At 46.0% G+C, this 19,800-nt stretch overlaps 1 protein-coding gene across 3 annotated transcripts in view; it reads left to right on the top strand.

Annotated features, from left to right (window-relative positions):
• syndig1l (synapse differentiation inducing 1-like) overlaps window positions 1–19,800 on the top strand; it is a 175,623-nt gene that overhangs the window by 57,992 nt on the left and 97,831 nt on the right. For all 3 annotated transcript variants that reach the window (XM_086002702.1, XM_086002703.1, XM_086002704.1), the window contains one exon: window positions 12,951–13,553. In XM_086002702.1, the coding sequence (XP_085858828.1) occupies window positions 13,116–13,553 (438 nt within the window). In that variant the 5' untranslated portion in view covers window positions 12,951–13,115. The remainder of the gene's footprint in view (window positions 1–12,950; window positions 13,554–19,800) is intronic.

The following is a 19,800-nucleotide window of genomic DNA, read 5'->3' as shown; positions in this document are numbered from 1 at the left end:
GGTCCAGGGATTTTAATTGGTTCCATTCTTACTTTTCCGGTATCTAATTTATCCTCTGCCCATACGCCTTTTACGGCATTACATATTGTTCCAAAATTACCAGTTTCTAATTTCCAATCCCGGAAAAGAGGTTTAGCAGTTGCTATTTTAGTGCAATTTGCAGCATATTGGTTTACTTCAGTTTTACTTCCATTCTGTCTAGGCCAGATCAATTTTCCTTTATGACAGTCAATCAGGATTTTATATTCCCTCATAAGGTCATTTCCCATTATAGTTCCTTCATTATTTTTACACACATAAAATCTCATCGGGATCAAATGGCCATCTAATTCGACCACTTGCACTGTACTTAAAAAGGCGGGGGTCTTTGTTCCCCCTAATCCGGTCAAATAAATTTTAGTTTTTGTGATGGGTAAAGGTAAATCGGTTATAGACATAGATGCGCCAGTGTCCACTAGCATGTTACACTGTTGGCCCCCTACTAGTGTGGACACATAAATTCTACTATCTCCCTTATCTTTAATTACGGGGGCCGCTGCATGTCAGTGTCCTCTGTCCCGAGCATCCCTAAAGGCTTGGAGTTCTCGGTATTCATCACTGGTCATTTTTCCCTGTTCTTGATTTAATCTACTATAACATTTTTCCCATATGTGACCTCTCTTTTTACAAAATGAGCATTCCTGTCGCGGGGCTCTACATTCTTTAGCAAAGTGTCCTTGTTTCCCACAATTGTGACAATTTCCCTTCGTTTTGGGTCATGCTTCCTGGCCGTTTCCTTGTACGGCTGCTACCTTTTCTTGCTTGATACGGACTGCGTGGGATTGTTGGGCCTCCAGGGCATCTACAGAGCATGCCCATTGGACAACTGCATCATTGGTACTAGCAGCTACAACTCCCATTTTTAGGATCCTTTGGTGTTTGGTTGTCAACCCATCTTTAAATAATTGTACAAAGGCAGGGTCTTCCATTTAGGGGTTAATTTGGCCCAAACTCTCTTCGTATATCGTAAACAATCGTTCACCAAATTCAGAAGACCCTTCTCCTTTTTGTTGTCTACAAGCTGTGATTTTATTCCAGTTTGTCTGTGCTGCCCCCAACACCCTTTGTACTTCTGCCTTAAATGGTATAAAAATTGCCTGCAATGCATTTACTTCAGTAATGTGAGGCAATTGAAGTGCCCACTGGCCATCCCTAAATTGGGTAGGTGGTGCGGCTCCCTGCCCCATAAGTCTCCATCTGTCCGCGGGACAGGCTGCTCTCACTAATTGATGTACATCTCTAGTATGTAATTGGTGACTTTGCCATGTTCGTTCTAAGTTTTTCCAGAACTCTCTATTATTGCTACGGGGTTTTAATGATCCCAAAAATTGCATTATCTGTTGTCTATCACCTGGCGTGAATGGTGTCCATTTTGCAGAGGGGGCGGCTATCGTGCCTCCCCGTGCCACAGGGACCATGGCAAATGTTTCAATTCCTGCCTCTTCCCCCGTACTTGGGGCCGTGGCAGCTGTTTTTTCTTCATAGGGTGGGACGGGTTCTCCCATATCTCCCAATACTGGCATCATTCCATACGTATTTTTACTTGATTCTAAATACTCGAGTTTCTTCTCTAGTTCCCTAATTTTGACGTCTTTGGCTTCTAACTTACTATCTCTTTCTTTTATTCCAATCTTACATTTTTCAATGGCTTCTTGTAAGCCAATCAATTGGTGGACCAAGAGTATTCCTGCCTTTTTAGTCTTGTCCTTTTTCTCCTTTTCCCACCATTCTCTTTGTGCTACCAATGTCTGACTCGTATCCCATCCATCTCTCCGCATTTTTTTTTATTAGGGTTCTCCTATCAGCCATATACTGATTACTAAGGGAGCCCGAAGGCCCCCATGTTTGACCCTTACCTGTCATCTTATAAATCCTTTCCTTACCCTGTGTTGTCAGAGGTACGTCCTCCTCACGAAGAGAAGCGAGCGTACGTGCAGCCTATGTATCGGTGGTTCCCCGGGACCTTCTGCCGGTCCAACCCCGAAGGTAGTAAGCGACGTCTATGAGTTTTACCTTATGATCCTTATAAATGCCCTACGAGATACAAACAAACAAAGAATACCACAAACTTTCGGTTAACTGTGAATTCTCACCTCTCGTCAAACCCCTTTCTTGTTGTTTTGATCAGTCGGTGCTCCGGTGTCATCCGTCTAGCGTCGCTAATTGATGGACGGTCAAAAATTTGACTACTCGCCCGAGATCACCTCTGGGTGCTCCGGCGCCCTCCGAGCTGATCCTGCCGACTATGCCAATTTGTTAGGGTCTAATTGGAGCCTGAGCAGGCCAAGTAATATATGAGGTTGACGCATTACCCAACTTAGACTTATGTGAATAAACTCACACAACCAAATAGTTTGAGAGAAGTAAAAATGCACAGTTTAATGTACAGAGCGCTCTGGGAGAAGAAGAACAGTAGACCCCGCGGTCTCAGCTGCCAGCTTCTCGGTTTTACAATAGTAGCCGAGCTTCTTTTATACAGTTTAAAGACAGGAAAGGTACCATATCGGCAGTTATTACATTAATTCCTTGGCCAATCTGGTACTTTAGCATCCTTCAACTTTGGCCAATCCGATACCTTAGCAACCCTTAATCACATTCTGTCAAAAACAAGTTAATTATATTATTATACCGTTAGCTAGCTTCTTTCACAAACAACTTAATTATATTACTGTTAGCTAGCTTCTTTCATGTGACAGGTTGGTATTTCACAACCCTATTCTCACAGTGATACCTATGTCCTGCCAGTTGCATAACCCCGCCCTTAAACACCCTTTACCTCCCTTGTTCTTCCTAAACATAATTTTTCGCTCTTACAGTTTTACCCCAACAGTTGACTAGCCGTTCCTGTCTTACATCTGTACAAGTGATATCACAAGTTGGTGCAAGCAGATCAAGTCAGCTGTCTGTTATGCCAGTGTCTGCAAAATGTCAATAAATGTCAAGTATTTCAGCAGGCACTACGGTGCCATTTTAAATTTTCCTCCAACACAGCAGACCCTGCATATATTAGGGTGAATAGAGAATGTCTGTGAATGTATATGTATGTGTGCGTATGTATTCTATTCTTTCCCGCAATTCCATGTTTGAATCCCTCCAATCCAGTTTCCGCCCCTGCCACAGTACCGAAAGGGCTTTCATCAAAGTCACAAATTACATCCTTTGTGATTGTGACGAAGGTAAACTATCCTCCCTTATCCTTCTTGACTTGTCTGCAGCCTTTGACACGGTTGACTACTCCATCCTCCTCCAATGCCTCTCCACCATCGTCCAGCTGGGTGGGACTGCACTCGCCTGGTTCCATTCTTATCTATCTAATCGTAGCCAGAGAATCACCTGCAACGACTTCTCTTCCTGCTCCCGCATCGTTACCTCTGGTGTCCCCCAAGGATCTATCCTTGGCCCCCTCCTATTTCTACATGTTGCCCCTTGGCAACATCATCCGAAAACACAGCATCAGTTTCCACATGTACGCTGACGACACCCAGCTCTACCTCACTACCTCTTCTCTCGACCCCTCCACGGTCTCTAAATTGTCAGACTGCTTGTCCGATATCCAGTTCTGGATGAGCAGAAATTTTCTCCAATTAAATATTGGGAAGACCGAAGCCATTCTTTTCCGTCCCTGCCACAAACTCCGTTCCCTAGCCACTGACTCCATCCCTCTCCCTAACATCTATCTGAGGCTGAGTCACACTGTTCACAACCTTGGTGTCATATTGACCCTGAAATGAGCTTCCGACCACATATCCGCAGCGTAACAAAGACCGCCTATTTCCACCTCCGTAACATCGCCCGTCTCCGCCCCTGCCTCAGCTCATCCGCTGCTGAAACCCTCATCCATGCCATTGTTACCTCTAGACTTGACTAGTCCAACGCAATCCTGGCTGACCTCGCACGCTTTACCCTACGTAAACTTGAGGTCATCCAAAACTCGGCTGCCGGTGTCCTAACTCGCACCAAGTTCCGTTAGCCCATCACCCCTGTGCTCGCTGACCTACATTGGCTCCTGGTTAAGCAACGCCTCGATTTCAAAATTCTCAGCCTTGTTTTCAAATCCCTCCATGGCCTCGCCTCTCCCTATCTCTGTAATCTCCTCCAGCCCCACAACCCCCCGAGATATCTGCACTCCTCTAATTCTGCCCTCTTGAGTGTCCCTGATTATAATCACTCAACCATTGGTGGCCGTGCCTTCTGTTGCCTAGGCCCTAAGCTCTGGAATTCCCTGCCTCTCTACCTCTCTTTCCTCCTTTAAGATGCTCCTTAAAACCTACCTCTTTGACCAAGCTTTTGGTCATCTGCCCCAATTCCTTCTTACGTGGCTCGGTGTCAAATTATTTGTCCTATATTACTCCTGTGAAGTGCCTTGGGACGTTTTACTATGTTAAAGGCGTTGTATAAATACAAGTTGTTGTTGTTGCTGTATGTATATCACAGCGAATGTCAGACACTGCATATATTACAACGAGTTGAAGAACCTATATATACTATGAGTAGCAGACCTTGTAGAAATTATGGTTTCGAAATTCCTCAGGGGTTCTGCCACTCTCCCACTTTAACTCCAGCAAGAGATTGGCCCAACTCCTTAGAAAATGGTGGACACCTGGTCTCCGCTGTTTCTGGGAGTTTCTTGTTTTCCCTTTAAGAGGCAGAACCTCCATCCAACCATTGAGGCAAATGAAGGCAAGGGGGCGAAGCCAGGGACCCCTACAAGGGGTATTCCTGCTCCTTGGGCTCAGTCTGGACCCAGCATATCTTTGGAGGATGTGTAACGAACCTAGCCTCTGGAAGGGGGGATTGTGGGCCCCTCAGTGGGGTCCATGCCAGTCAAGAGACCTGGATCCCCAAAGAGAAGTATTTTATATTTAAATATTTTTTTAATAGATTCTTTTTATTTATTCATTCACGGATTGTGGCCATCGCTGGCAAGGCCAGCATTTATTGCCCATCTCTAATTGCCCTTGAGAAGGTGGCGGTGAGCCGCCTTCTTGAACCGCTGCAGTCCGTGTGGTGAAGGTACTCCCACAGTGCTGTTAGGTAGGGAGTTCCAGGATTTTGACCCAGCGACGATGAAGGAACGGCGATATATTTCCAAGTCAGGATTGTATGTGACTTGGAGGAGAACTTGGAGGTGGTGGTGTTCCCATGCGCCTGCTGCCCTTGTCCTTCTAGGCGGTAGAGGTCACGGGTTTGGGAGGTGCTGCCGAAGAAGCCTTGGCGAGTTGCTGCAGTGCATCTTGTAGATGGTACTCATTGCAGCCACGGTGCGCTGGTGGTGGAGGGAGGAAATGTTTAAGGTGGTGGATGGGGTGCTGATCAAGTGGCCCTTTGACCAAGAGGCATGTAATATCAGAAGTACATAAACTATGTCCATATTTAAAATGGAAAGTGCCTACCTAAACTTGTCACACTGTAATTACATCCTTGCACGATAGAGGAGGCTATAAGCACCTCAGTTTTGCATCTCCTCAGCCCATATTGCAGAGAAACTCCTCCTATGTTCCAACCAACTGTACTTCTCGGCTTCTCAAGTTTTTCTATTTTATTTTTAAAATATCAAATCAAAGTAATGCATAAAAATATAGACACAACATATGGCTTTACAATGGGGACTGAATTATCTTTACGGCCCTGGTCCAATTATTCTAAACCCGCTTCACCTCAAAACTGCACTTGATGTTGACTCCCAGTGTGCAATGCCATGGGAAGTTTTATCATAAAATTTGAATGAAAAATTGTCTTGTTCATGCCGTTCTGAAAGTAGATTTGCCCAAAATGTTAAAGGTTTGCCATCTCCTTATATTTTGATTCAGCACCACGGAGAAGGGCTTTCGGAGCCCTGAGTGGGTTAATCCTGATTAATATTCTCCAGGTGTGCCACTTTACTCGGTGCCCCCGAGTCTGATCAATAGAAATGAAATAATATAGCAGTTAAAGTTGCATCAATCATCTGACTCACCTTTTATGATTTTCTATGCAAGGAAGCATCCCCATGCGTAGTATGGATTTACCCTTCACATAATGGATTAATCTCCAGCTCTGTCAAGCAGATCTCTCTGTTTAAGATGAAGCCTTGGACGCAACTCCTTGGACTTTCCTGGTAATTCTGCACCTTCCCAGCCAGCAGGCCACTGTTGGAGCCGTGCCCTCCCTCCAGCTGGTCTTGATCAAAAGATCCAGTTCACCTAAACCATTAACCCTTTCTTCAGAGGGTGATGGACTGCTCGGCATTTGTACAGTTTAAAAAAAAAATTCTTGTGGACTCTCGTCTGGAATTTTGGAGCGAGCCCTATGGGTTAGAGCAGTAGCTGTTGTAGAAATTAAGGGGATGGGGGGTATACTGGGGTTATTGTCTCTGGCCAGTCAGAGTATCCGAGCTGCTCCAGAGCCCCGTGCGGTTTCGAATCGCTCCCCTTTTCTGGTTCTGACCGCCAGACTTATTCAGTAGCGATGTAGACAAAACGAGACTCGTGGTTGGGTGCAAAGAAGACCAGTATTTATTGAAATAAATTGAAAATAATCAATAAAAGTGGATGTAGTGTATTTGGACTTCCAAAAGGCATTTGACAAGGTTCCACACAAAAGGTTACTGATCAAGATAAAAAATCACGGGATTGGGGGTAATATACTGGCATGGGTGGAAGATTGGCTATCTAACAGAAAACAAAGAGTTGGGATAAATGGTTTGTTCTCGGGCTGGCAATCAGTAACTAGTGGTGTTCCGCAGGGGTCAGTGCTGGGACCCCAACTCTTTACAATCTATGTTAACGATTTGGAGGAAGGGACCGAGTGCAACATATCCAAGTTTGCCGATGATACAAAGATGGGAGGGAAAGCAGTGAGTGAGGAGGACATAAAAAACCTGCAAAAGGACATAGACAGGCTAAGTGAGTGGGCAGAGATTTGGCAGATGCTATATAATGTTGGAAAGTGTGAGGTTATGCACTTTGGCAGAAAAAATCAAAGAGCAAGTTATTATCTAAATGGAGAGAAACTGCAAAGTGCTACAGTACAAAGGGACCTGGGGTCCTTGTGCATGAAACACAAAAAGTTAGTATGCAGGTGCAGCAGGTGATCAGGAAGGCCAATGGAATCTTGGTTTTTATTGCAAGGGGGGTGGAGTATAAAAACAGGGAAGTCTTGCTGCAGTTATACAGGGTATTGGTGAGGCCACACCTGGAATATTGCATGCAGTTTTGGTTTCCATATTTAAGAAAAGATATACTTGCTCGCGAGGCGGTTCAGAGAAGGTTCACTCGGTTGATTCCAGAGATGAGGGGGTTGACGTATGAGGAAAGGTTGAGTAGGTTGGGACTCTACTCATTGGAGTTCAGAAGAATGAGAGGCGATCTTATCGAAACATATAAGATTGTGAGGGGGCTTGATCGGGTGGATGCGGTGAGGATGTTTCCACTGATGCGTGAGACTAGAACTAGGGGGCATAATCTTAGAATAAGGGGCTGCCCTTTCAAAACTGAGATGAGGAGAAACTTCTTCACTCAGAGGGTAGTAAATCTATGGAATTTGCTACCCCAGAGAGCTGTGGAAGCTGCAACATTAAATACATTTAAAATGGAGATAGACATTTTCCTAGCAGATAAGGGAATTAGGAGTTACGGGGAGAGGGCAGGGAAGTGGACGTGAGTCTAGATTCAGATCAGCCATGATCCTATTTAATGGCGAAGCAGGCCCAAAGGGCCGTATGGCCTACTCCTGCTCCTATTTCTTATGTTCTTATGCTTAATACAGCACTTTTACTTAATACAGTATACCTTTGCTTACTACAGCAGACCTTTTTGCTTAATACAGCAGACTTTTACTTAATACAGCACACTTTTACTCAATACAGCACTCTTTTGCTTAATACAACACTCTTTTGCTTACTACAGCACACTTTAACTTAATGCAGCACACATTTACTTAATGCAGCACACCTTTGCTTACTACAGCACACCTTTGCTTAGTACAGCAGACTTTTACTTAATGCAGCAGACTTTTACTTAATGCAGCACACTTTAACTTAATAGGGGAGGAGAAAACAGACACATCGAGGGAAAATTGACTAAAATTACAATTTAACAAAAATTCCCCTTAATTCCCACCCCTAATACCTATCTAGGTTGCCTTGTTATGGGCCAGAAAAATCTATGCTCACCAGTGAACGCCTGCTCTGTGCGCTTGCGGTCTTAGATTCTTCACCGCCCCGAAGTGGAGATACCCCAGTAATTCAAAAGTAACTGCTGGTACTCCACTCCTTTGGGTGGGCTCCTGAGTTGTTCTTCTTGCAGGCAGAGCATGGAGGCGAGGCGGCAGAGAGAGAGAGAGACGGCTTCCTGAGAGGCTATTTTATACCCATTGGGAGCCATAATCTTCGCGCCCAAATCCGGATGTATCTGGGCTGTACAAAAGGGAATCGATCTGTCCCCATTGACTGTGATGGGTTTGAATGTATTCCCCATTCGTTTAAACTGGTATGTGCCCAGTTTAAAATGTCCTATCGATATCTCACGTGCTGGACAAATGAATAGTCAATAGCACTAAGTGGTTTGTAAACAAACCCATTGTCTGTGGTCAGTCCAACCGCAATTGATTCACAGCTTTAAGTACTTAAGCCTTTGTGTCAACATTGTAGAGAGTTCTGTAAACAAACAACCCCTTTGTCCTGCGGTTTGAAACTTCCTAAACTGCAGTTGATTGACAGTTTCAAGTACTTCATGCATTTCGCACAGGCTGGTGTTTTTTTTTCAAATCCTTTGCAGACACACAAGCAGGCTGTCTTTTGTCTCCTGCCACGAGGTCTGACAGCCATTTTTTGATGCCCTGGATTTTTAAGGTATTCCACCCAGGCTTTCTTTAATCAAAAAAATAGTCTTCGGAGCTGTAGAAATTTTCAAAATTCTTGCGAAACCTTACACTGTCCCTCAGGAAATAATGGCAAAAACAAACCTATGCTATAGGTCAACAACCGAGTCAGCATCAGACAGAGCAACGAAGCGTTAGTGTGTTTGTAGAAATGCATATAATGCTCCGCTGGACAGGCCACATCGTCCACATGCCCGATACAAGACTCCCAAAACAAGCGTTCTACTCGAAGCTCCGACACGGCAGGAGAGCCGCAGGTGGGCAGAGGAAACGCTTCAAGGACACCCTCCGAGCTTCCTTGAAAAAGTGCAACATCCCCACTGACACTTGGGAATCCCTGGCCCAAGACCGCACAAAGTGGAGGAGGAGCATCTGGGAAGGCGCCAAACACCTCGATTCTCTTCGCCAGGAGCAAGCGGAAGCCAAGCACAGGCAGCGCAAGGAGCGCACGTCAACCCAAGCACCCCACCCACCTGCCCCTTCAACCACCGTCTGCCCCACCTGTGACAGAGACGGTAGGTCCCGCACTGGACTCATCAGTCCCCTGCAAACTAATTTTTAGTGTGGAAGCAAGTCATCCTCGGTTCCGAGGGGCTGCCTAAGAAGAAGAAGGGATATAGGCTGGCTCGAAAATCCAATCGGATCTACTTTATGTGGATCTATGCCAGCAGAGCCTATAGGGGCGCTGTTGTCTTTTGACCTATTAAGCCCATCCTTCCAAACAACCTGGTGCAAGATCTTTGAGCAGGTTAACTGGGAGCGGTGGAGTTCTACATAGAGGAGGAGAGTGTCCCCCGTCACTTTCTTTGGGTCTTCCCAGTTTGCCTGACTACACCCCAGCTGAGAATGCGAGCAGGCAACTCGCTCTCTTTACCCACGTTGAACTTAAATTTAAGGAGTGCAAGGGACTCTGATTTTAATTCCCCCGCCCTGTGGTGAAGTGTGTGACATCCTCCCACCACATCCCCACAGTGGCTCGACGGAGTAGGGAAGATCGCAGACTTCAACGCAAATCGCCGCTCATTGTTGTAGGAAGCAACACATCAGGGACTCACCATGAAAAGGGAAAAGATAATTTGGATTTACATAACGTTTTTAACAATCTTGGGATGTTCTAAAGCACTTTACAGCCAATGAAGTACTTTTGAAGTGTAGTCACTCTGGTAATGTAGGAAATGTGGCAGCCAATTTGCGCACAGCAAGCTCCCACAAACAGCAAGGAAATAAATGACCAGATTATCTGGGTATTTTTTATGTGTTGGTTGAAGGATAAAATATGTGCCAGGGAGAACGCCCCTGCTCTTCAAATAGTGCCTTGAGATCTTCTGCGTCTATGAGAGAGGGCATACTGGCCCTCGGGTTAACATCTAATCCAAAAGACGGCATCTCTGACAGTGCAGCACTTCAGTACAGTACTATGTGCTCAAGTCTCTGGAGTGAGGCTCGAACCCACAACTCTCAGGACTCACAGTCGAGAGTGCTGCCACTGGGCCACGGCTAACATACACCCAGGGAAAGGCCTATTGGCCCTATGAAGTCTATCCATCCAAACAACCTGGTGCAAGCACTTTGACTGAGCAGGTTAAATAGGGCTGGTGGAGTCCTAAACAGAGGAGGAGAGAGTCTCTGTAAAGGGGACGGGGAATTGAGGGAGCATTTGAGGAAGCGATGGTCTGGCTGGTCTGCTGAAGACCAAAACTTTGCTTATTCTTCCTTTTTTTCAGATTACAAATCTATATATTGTGAAGCAAAGAGTGTTTAAAATTAATCAGAATGCGCAATTTATAATGTAAAAAATTCAACATTATTGTTGGAGGGGCGGAGAACGCTGTTGGATCCCCTAAAATACATGGCCAGTTGGTGCACGAGGTGGGGGTAGCATTGGTGGAAAAGTGACATCTGCTGCCAACAGCCCTGGACATCAGGACAGTATGGCAGCCACTGGAAACCAGACGTTCTCTGAAATCCTGAACTGAACAGATGTAATGGCGCGCTCCAGTACTATCTGGCCTGTTTCAATGTTTCCTGAATCATTCAGACTGCGCAGTCTACATCTGTAGCCCTTGATCTATTACAGGCATCATCTGACGTGTTATTACAGTGGAGGGTTTTGCTATTCGGATCTGAAAACACTTGTGTGACAAAGAACAGAATATTGCGAGTACAGTAGCCGAGAGTTCACGGCCCTGGATTAGCAATTCAGAATTCATGAATTCAAATCCTGCCGTGGTCATTGTGGATCATTCCAAGGAGCCCAATTCCTTCGCTAATGAACTGCAGTCAGCACGCTTTGGACCAATGCTGCCTGTGGCTGTTGGTGCTGAAGCATTAGATTTGACTCCTCTCGCACTGAAGGAGTAACTACTCTGACGTTATCACTTCAGATTTATCAAGGAATAATCTGCAGTTGATTACAGGCACTGCTTATTCTAAATCAGATCAATTTCATTCCTGCATGGGTGTCTTCTCGCTCGTGAATTTGGCCGATCCTGGCCAATCGATGCAAATTAAGCAGCAAAGTGTAAATGTTAAGAAACAAGTAGCTCCTCACTTTTAGCAATGCTGCCTTTGAGTCACAGATTAAAAATGAGAGCGATCATTTTTAACTATCAGCAGAATGATACCGGGGCTAAAAGGGTTAAATTATGAGGACCGGTTGCATAGACTAGGCTTGTATTCCCTTGATTAGGGGGTGATCTAATTGAGGTGTTTAAGATGATGAAAGGATTTAATAGGGTAGAGAGAGAGAAACTATTTCCTCTGGTGGGGGCAGTCCAGAACCAAGGGGCACAACCTTAAAATTAGAGCTAGGCCGTTCAGGGGTGATGTCAGGAAGCACTTCTTCACACAAAGGGTAGTGGAAATCTGGAACTCTCTCCCCCAAAAAGTTGTTGCAGCTGTGGGTCAATTGAAAATTTCAAAACTGAGATTGCTAGATTTTTGTTAGGCAAGGGTATTAAGGGTTACAGGACCAAGGCGGGTAGAAAGAGTTAAGATACAGATCAGCCGATCAGCCATGATCTAACTGAATGGCGGAACAGGCTCGAGGGGCTGAATGGCCGACTGCTGTTCCTATGTTTCAACTTTCTATCGTTAGTGAATGCCTTGAGGCCCAAGCTAGCTGTTGGCAGATAACATCAAATGCTGCATCAAGCCGATATTTCCAGCTCCAAAGTGGACCAATGTTTTTACCACCGCAGTTCCCTGAGACTTGGGTGTGGTTTTTATAACTGAGTCAGCATCAGATAGAGATGTTTGAAGTGTTAGTGTGTTTGGAGAAATGCATAGAGGTTGGCTCGAAATTCCAATCGGATCTACATTACATGGATCTATGCCAGGGGAACCAATATGGGCGCTAATGTCATGATATATCCTGACCCAAGAAAAGGCCTTTTGACCTATTAAGCCCATCCTTCCAAACAACCTGGTGCAAGATTTTTCAGCAGGTTAAATGGGAGTGGTGGAGTTCTACATAGAGGAGGAGAGTGTCCCCCGTCACTTTCTATGGGTCTTTCCGGTCTGCCTGACTGCACCCCAACTGAGAACGCGAGCAGGCAACTCGCTCTCTTAGGCCTTTGCCCACGTTGCTCTGAAATTGGCCTTTCAGGAGTGCAAATGACTCCGATTTTGCTTCCTTCCCATCACCCCACCCCTGTGGTGAAGTGTGTGACTTCCTCTCACCACATCCCCACAGTGGCACGACGGGGTAGGGAAGATCGCAGGCTTAACTGCAGATCGCGGCTTATTGTTGAACAACACAACACATCAGGGATTTCCAGCATCCGCAGTATTTTGCTTTTGTATTTTACATCAGGGACTTCACTGCCTGGTTTCTGATTTAGCACCAATGGTCAAAAAATGGTCCCATGTTCAGTCAAGCGCAGCAGCTTAGAAGCCAATGTATTGGTTGGTGATGGAGACCAGGGTGGAAAAGCACCAATGTCCCCTAAAACCGACATCCTGAGCTGCGAATGAAAATCCTCTGTTTGTTGAATTCTAAAATGTTAGCACAAGGATAAGTAAATATCATTTTCTCTCCTTCTTCTCCGCAGGCCTCGGGCCAGTGATCATCCTCACGGTCTAACAGCTCTTAACAGGTCAATCAATCATCCTCGTTTCATCGCAAGACAAGACTCCTACTTTCCCCCTCCCCCCACCCCAAACCCCCTCCCTTCTCCCTCCACCCTCCATCACCCACCCTCCCCTGAGTCTGAATAATGGAAAACCTGGCTGAACTTCAGAATCCTCTGCTGGAGAAAAACAACAAACATGTCAGAAATGATTACGGTTACCAGGGCGATTATAGCGGGCAGCAACACTACAAGGAGAAGATTTTGAGCTACTTTGTGAACAGCAGTTCTGCCAAGAACAAACCCAAACCCAACTTCACCCACCAGCTCCTGGACGCCAGCTCCCTGCACCTGGCCGTCGAGGCCTTTTACCGCCCAAACTTTATTTTGTACAAGGACGAGACGAAAGAGAGTGTAAAGGGTTACAGGAACGACAGCTGTGAGACGACATTCACGGAGAGGAAGAACTTGACTATTGACTCCCCCGACCATTCTGAATCTAAACTTGTGGAATACACGGAGAATGATGCTAAAATTCAAACCGTCTCCTACGAGGTGGAGGAAGAGGAATTTCATGACTGTGAGGTAGAGTCAGACTCGCTCTATTGAGGTTTTTTTTTTACTTCCTTACTATCAGAACCCTCGACTGAATAATATATGTTTACACATGTTTGGCTGTTTTTAGGGCTTGTATAATGATCTTTGTTGGGGGGTAGGTGGAATTACAGTGGGAGTTGGGGAGAACACCCATCCGATTTCAGGGTCTATCTATCTATCCAATAATGTTTCTGTGTCCCCAGCTCATGTCTCAACTTTGTGATTGGTCCAGTATTGGTCCTGTCTCTGATTAATCAAGAACATTTTTCTCTGAGATGAAGCCTTTGTTACTAGTAGCTTGGTCAGCAGTAGGTTTTAAGGAATTACAATAGGAAGATTTCTCATGTTCCAACATGAAGTTGTGCAACGTGAAGTGTACCACTTTAATTTTGCAGACTGTCAGAAAGTTAAGTGGCCTCTCCCTGACCAGTCCAAGTTTTGCCTCAGCAAATATTTTCTCAGTGTGGGACTTTGTTTGCTCGAGCGCCTGCTGGTATTGATTCTCTGCCAGGGTAAGAGCTATTGCAGAGATGTTATCTGAAATGGCTCTACCACACAGCCCAGATCTCTGATGGGGTTGTCAACTCTGGTATACCCGAATGCCTGATCACGTGACGCCTTGCTCACAGTTTGCAAATGTTCTTGCACTTACCCAATATAAGGTTGGATCCCCCGCAGTTGAGTACCTTTGGTCGCGGTTTTGCGGCAGCAGCTGTCATGCGAGATTTCGGAGAACCAGAAGGCCACCCGCGCGCGAGCAGGCGAAGAAAGTGCGCCGGGCACAAACCGCAAACACGGTGAAGTGTGAACTCGACCATCCTCCTGGATTGCTAGCAGCAGTGCCTGGCAGACACCTGGACAATCCGGCAGGCTTGGCAAACCCAGATCCAGATGCCCTGTAACCCGGTTCATCTGACCAGGCAAACTCCTCTTTTATATGTGAAATGTAAATATGTTGTGTAATTCAAAGTGGCACTTTTCAGGATGGAGAGGGTAATGGAGTTGAGAAGAAATGTGCCAGGTGCCCCAGACTGTTCATTTAAAAAGAATGAGCAGTGCACAGTTAAGAACAGCAGACCTTATATAGTGGAGAGGAGAATGAGCCCATAGTGTACTGGCCAGTATATATCCCTCAACCAATATCGCTAAAAATAAACAGATGATCTGGTCATTATCACATTGCTGTTTGTGGGAGCTTGCTGTGTGCAAATTGGCTGCCGTGTTACAACAGTGACTACACTTCAAAAAGAACTTCATTGGCTGTAAAGCGCTTTGAGAGGTCCTGAGGTCATGGAGGGCACTTTATAATAATGCAAGCTCTTTCTTTCATAGACTTTATTTAGTAATTTTGCTTACCAGTTGCACTTGTGAACACGGCAGATGAGGAATTTCCTGGAGGTCAGCTGGTCCCCCAACTTCCGCTGCGGTAACGTCGCCGTGATGCGACTGGGTCACACTTCCGACCAAGTTACGGCGGCGGGCGGGACAGGGCGGGAACAACTAATCATGAGGAAATTCCAGGCTGTTTCTTAAAATGGCAGATATGAGGCGGCTGCACATGGAGCCTCGAGCCCCACTCCAAGACTCAGTAACTAATCTAGGATGACACTTCAATGCCACACAGAGAAGGCATTGTATTACTTGATATGCCAATTTGCAGAGGAGACGTTAAACTGAGGCCCCATCTGCCTGCCCTGTTGGATGTAAAAGATCCCATGGCATGATATAAAAAAGAGCAAGGAGTTCTCCCAGTGCCCTGGCTAAAATGAATCAATTAACCAATTTGTGGGATGTTGTGTACAAAATTGGATGGCACATTTGCCTACACAACAGTGACTACACTTCAGAAGCATTTCACTTGCTTTGAAGCAGTTTGAGACATCCTAAGGATGATGATGCAAGATCTTTCTTTTCCTTCATGCCCAGATAGTTGACTCCATTACAGTAGACTTGGGGCCCCAAATTCCTATTAGGATACACTGGGGAAACTGGGCGAGAGCAGAAAATAGGGCGGTGAGACAGCTCCCAGCTCCCAGCGCCATTTCTATTATTGTCCACCGGAACTTTCATCAGGCAAATATCACACCCATCCAAATATGGGCAGGTGTACTGTAACCAGAGGCAAATAAAAGAAAAGAAAGACTTGCATTTCTATAGCGCCTTTCACGACCACCGGACGTCCCAAAGCACTTTACAACCAATGAAGTACTTTTTGACGTGTAGTCACTGTTGTAATGTGGGGAAACACGGCAGCCAATTTGCACACAGCAAGCTCCCACAAACAGCAATGTGATAATGACCAGATAAACTGTTTTAGTGATGTGGGTTGAGGGATAACTATTGGCCAGGACACCAGGGAGAACTCCCCCTGCTCTTCTTCGAAATGGTGCCATGGGATCTTTTACATCCACCTGAGAGAGCAGACGGGGCCTCGGTTTAACGTTTCATCTGAAAGACGGCACCTCCGACAGTGCAGCACTCCCTCAGCACTGCACTGGAGCGTTAGCCTAGATTTTTGTGTTCAAGTCCCTGGAGTGGGGACTATGAACTCACAACCTTCCGACTCAGAGGCGAGTGTGCTGCCCACTGAGCCACAGCTGACATCGTGAGAGAAAAATAATACACAACATATCTTCCACAGTCCCAACAAAGCTGTTTGCAAGGTTTGTCTGTAATCTCCTGGTGACCAGTGCTGCTAAAGGTGGTGGGGGGGAGGGGGGAGAATTTTAAATTTAATAGGCTGGTTTCAGCAGAAACTGGCAGAACAGTGAACTTGCTAATTTGAGTGTTTTCTGGATGTTCCCCAAGCATTTTGATCCCCCTGTGCTGCTGCAAAGTGCCACAATTAAATCCCTCCCTCTCTACTCGAGGCAGGTGCCCCACTGGTATATAAATGATCCTGGGGAATGAGCTGGGGTCAGGGTAAGAAAGAAACACTCGCATTTCTGTAGCGCCTTTCACGACCTCAGGACATCCCAAAGTGCTTCACAGCCAATGAAGTACTTTTTTTTGAAGGGTAGTCACTGTTGTAATGTAGGAAACGCGGCAGCCAATTTGCGCACAGCAAGCTCCCACAAACAGCAATGTGATAATGACCAGGTAATCTGTTTTAGTGATAGGGGTGGATAGAGGTTCTGCCCTGCCCACTGTGTGCCCCAACAGGGCTATCCGGGAAATTCAAAGCTCTGCTGCCGGGTCACCCCCTCCGCCACACGAGCTGCATGCCAGAAAACTCCTCTGTGCCACTCACTTCAGTCAGTGCACTGGTGAGATGTAAACTCTTGGCCTATTGTGTGTAGCTTTAGCCAGCCGGACTTTCATTCCCTCTCTCTCTCTATAACGGATCCTTTGCCTCTTCTGGGCCTTCAGCCTGGTCTTCCAAAGCAGTGGGGTAGTATTGACGCTGTCTATCACTCATTGCCATCCTGGCCACCTTCTTTGCACGCAAAGGAGTTTCCTCTCTCTCATCAGAACCGGCTGCCTTGCTCTCTGTGTACTGCACGGTGTGTACCAGCACTCGCGAGGCCTTTATTGATTTCCCTCCACTCTTCCATTGGCATTGAGACAGCCTCTTCAGTGACTGTGCGCCTCACAGCTGGATTAATGAACCTGTTCGACATTTGTACTCATTAAGTAACTCGTTAACTGTTTTTTTTTCGGGGGGGGTGGGGGGAGGGAAGAGTTGAAGGCTCATCGCTGCATGTGCACCGCGACTGGCTGCAGCATTCTCGTTGCTGCTCATTAAAACACGATTCTCCGGAATCGCCCATTTGGGAGCCGGGCATTCCTGCAATTTCATTTCGAGCTTCATTAACTTTTGAGAAAGCGTCTTTCCTCCCACTGGAAGCCAAAGGATGGATGTCAGCCCCTCCTCGCCAAACCTGCACTTAAAAGGGGCTTAACCAGAGATCCGCTAAACCCCAATGCAGCGCGTTTTTAAATTTTCTGCCTTGCACAAAATTGACGAAGAAATAGTCTTACATTAAATGGATGGAGCCAAATGTGAGGGTTACATCTGCGGAATAAAAAGCCGACTTAACTGCCATCAAAAGCTCCATCGTGTTTTTTCCTTTATGATCTTGAAAGATAAAAAAGAAATTACCATATAAATGTTCTTGTTTTCCAAAAAGGCTTCAAGGGCAAAGTAATCTCTTAATCTTGTCTGTCAGTGCATATCAGGAATGTTGACAGAATACAAAGCAGCACCTTTCAAAATCTTACTCCCATAAACTTGTTATGAATACAGAACATGACAAGGGCAAATCGAGTACTTCCACGGCATTATCGCCTCTGAGTATCTTTCATTGCTTGTGTCAGATGCCGGGCCGTAAACGTCGGCGAGTGGATTGCTCCTGTGGAGAGCTCGGTGGAAGCTCTCGCCGGCTGTGAACTCGCGGGGGACGCAGGCCGCGTTTCAGTCGGAGAGACCCAGACTGCAAATAGGCTTCAATTCTCTCAATGGCCCAGAAATTCGGGTCGGGGGCTTCCCGCGGGTGCAAGCCCCCGACCTACACTTACCTATCGCGCCGACATTTGAGGCCTGGGTCTGCGTGGATTTCCGCTCTGTGACCCGGTCCAGCTCCCAGCGCGCTGTGCTTGCGTGATCCAGCGGCGTAGTTAGTTCGATGAGCCGGCTGGGATCACGTGAGCACTGGGCAACCAATTGGAGGTTGCAAAAGTTCATTCATGAGTTTGATAGTAAGAACTGTCAAACTCATGAAAACTCAGGGCGCCCAAAACAGTACTTAAACTTCAAATAAAAGTTAAAAAAAAATCCCACTGAATAAATGAACTATGAATAACTGTAAAAAAACTATTTTAAACAATTAATCAAATTCTTGAAAAAAATAATTTTTTAACAAATCGGGTCTAAAAATAATAAACCTGTGGAAAAATTTTCTAAATTGTATTAATAGACCACTTACCTTTTAAAACTAAGTACTTACGTCTGCTTTTTTCATGCGTAAAAACCGGAGGCCTTTACGCACGGGCAACTCTTTAAAAAAAAGGAATTTCAGCGCGCACGCGCTGCCTGAAACGTCGCACGCGTTCCGCCTCTTAACCCCTTGCTTCAGAGGACAGGAAATGCCGGTTTTCAGCGCATGCGCTGTGCATCCTGAAAACCGGCACTTCCATCGGGCCCACGCGTGAGTACCCCTTCCGTACTCACGCATTGGGACCCGAATGACTGGGCCATTATGTTCTTATTTCTTGGCAGGCTACACCTGCACGTGAGTCGGGACAACCCAGACACCTCCCACACTCGCCTTTAAGTCAGAAGGTTGTGGGTTCAAGTCTCACTCCAGGGGCCTTGAGCATATAAAGCTAGGCTGACACTCCCAGTGCGGTGCTGCACTGTCGGAGGTGCCGCCTTTTGGATGAAACGTTAAACAGAGGCCCCGTCTGCTCTCTCAGGTGGATTTAAAAGATCCCATGGCACTATTTCAAAGAAGAACAGGGGAGTTATCCCCAGTGTCCTGGCCAATATTTATCCCTCAACCAACAGAACAAAAAACAGATTATCTCGTCATTATCACATTGCTGTTTGTGGGAGCTTACTGTGCGCAAATTGGCTGCCGTGTTTCACACATTACAACAGTAACTACACTTCAAAAAGTACTTCATTGGCTGTAAAGCGCTTTGAGATGTCCTGTGGTCATGAAAGGCGCTATATAAATGCAAGTCTTTCTTTCTTTCGTAGAATCACACAGCACAGGAGGAGGCCATTCGGACCATTGTGCCTGTGCTGCCTCTTTGAAAGAGCTATCCGATTAGTCCCGCTCTTTCCCCGTAGCCCTGCAAATTTTTCCCCTTCAAGTATTTATCCAATTCCCTTTTGAAAGTTACTATTGAATCTGCTTCCACCGCCCTTTCAGGCAGTGCATTCCAGATTATAGCAACACACTGCGTAAAATAAATTCTCATTTCACCCCACCCCGGATTTTTTTGTCAATTGCCTTACATCTGTGTCCTCTGGTTACTGACCGTCCTGCCAGTGGAAACAGTTTCTCTGCATCTGCTCTATCAAAACGCCCCAAAGGGGGCACAACGCAATTTTTCCCCTTTGTGTCTGTCTTTACAGAAGAAGACGCAAGAAACCTCCCAGAACTAGTGGAGAACAAAGGGTCTAGTGAAAATGAGGAACTGAAAGAAATTAGTATTAGTAAAAAACTTATACTGGAGAAATTAATGGGACTGAAAGCTCATAAATCCCCTGAACTTGATGGCCTACATC

The sequence above is a fragment of the Somniosus microcephalus genome, chromosome 12 (assembly GCF_052327205.1).
Source record: "Somniosus microcephalus isolate GS21.2 chromosome 12, FLI_Smic_1.0, whole genome shotgun sequence".
In the NCBI taxonomy this organism is placed as follows: Eukaryota; Metazoa; Chordata; class Chondrichthyes; order Squaliformes; family Somniosidae; genus Somniosus; species Somniosus microcephalus.
This window is presented reverse-complemented; position numbering and strand designations above follow the sequence as displayed.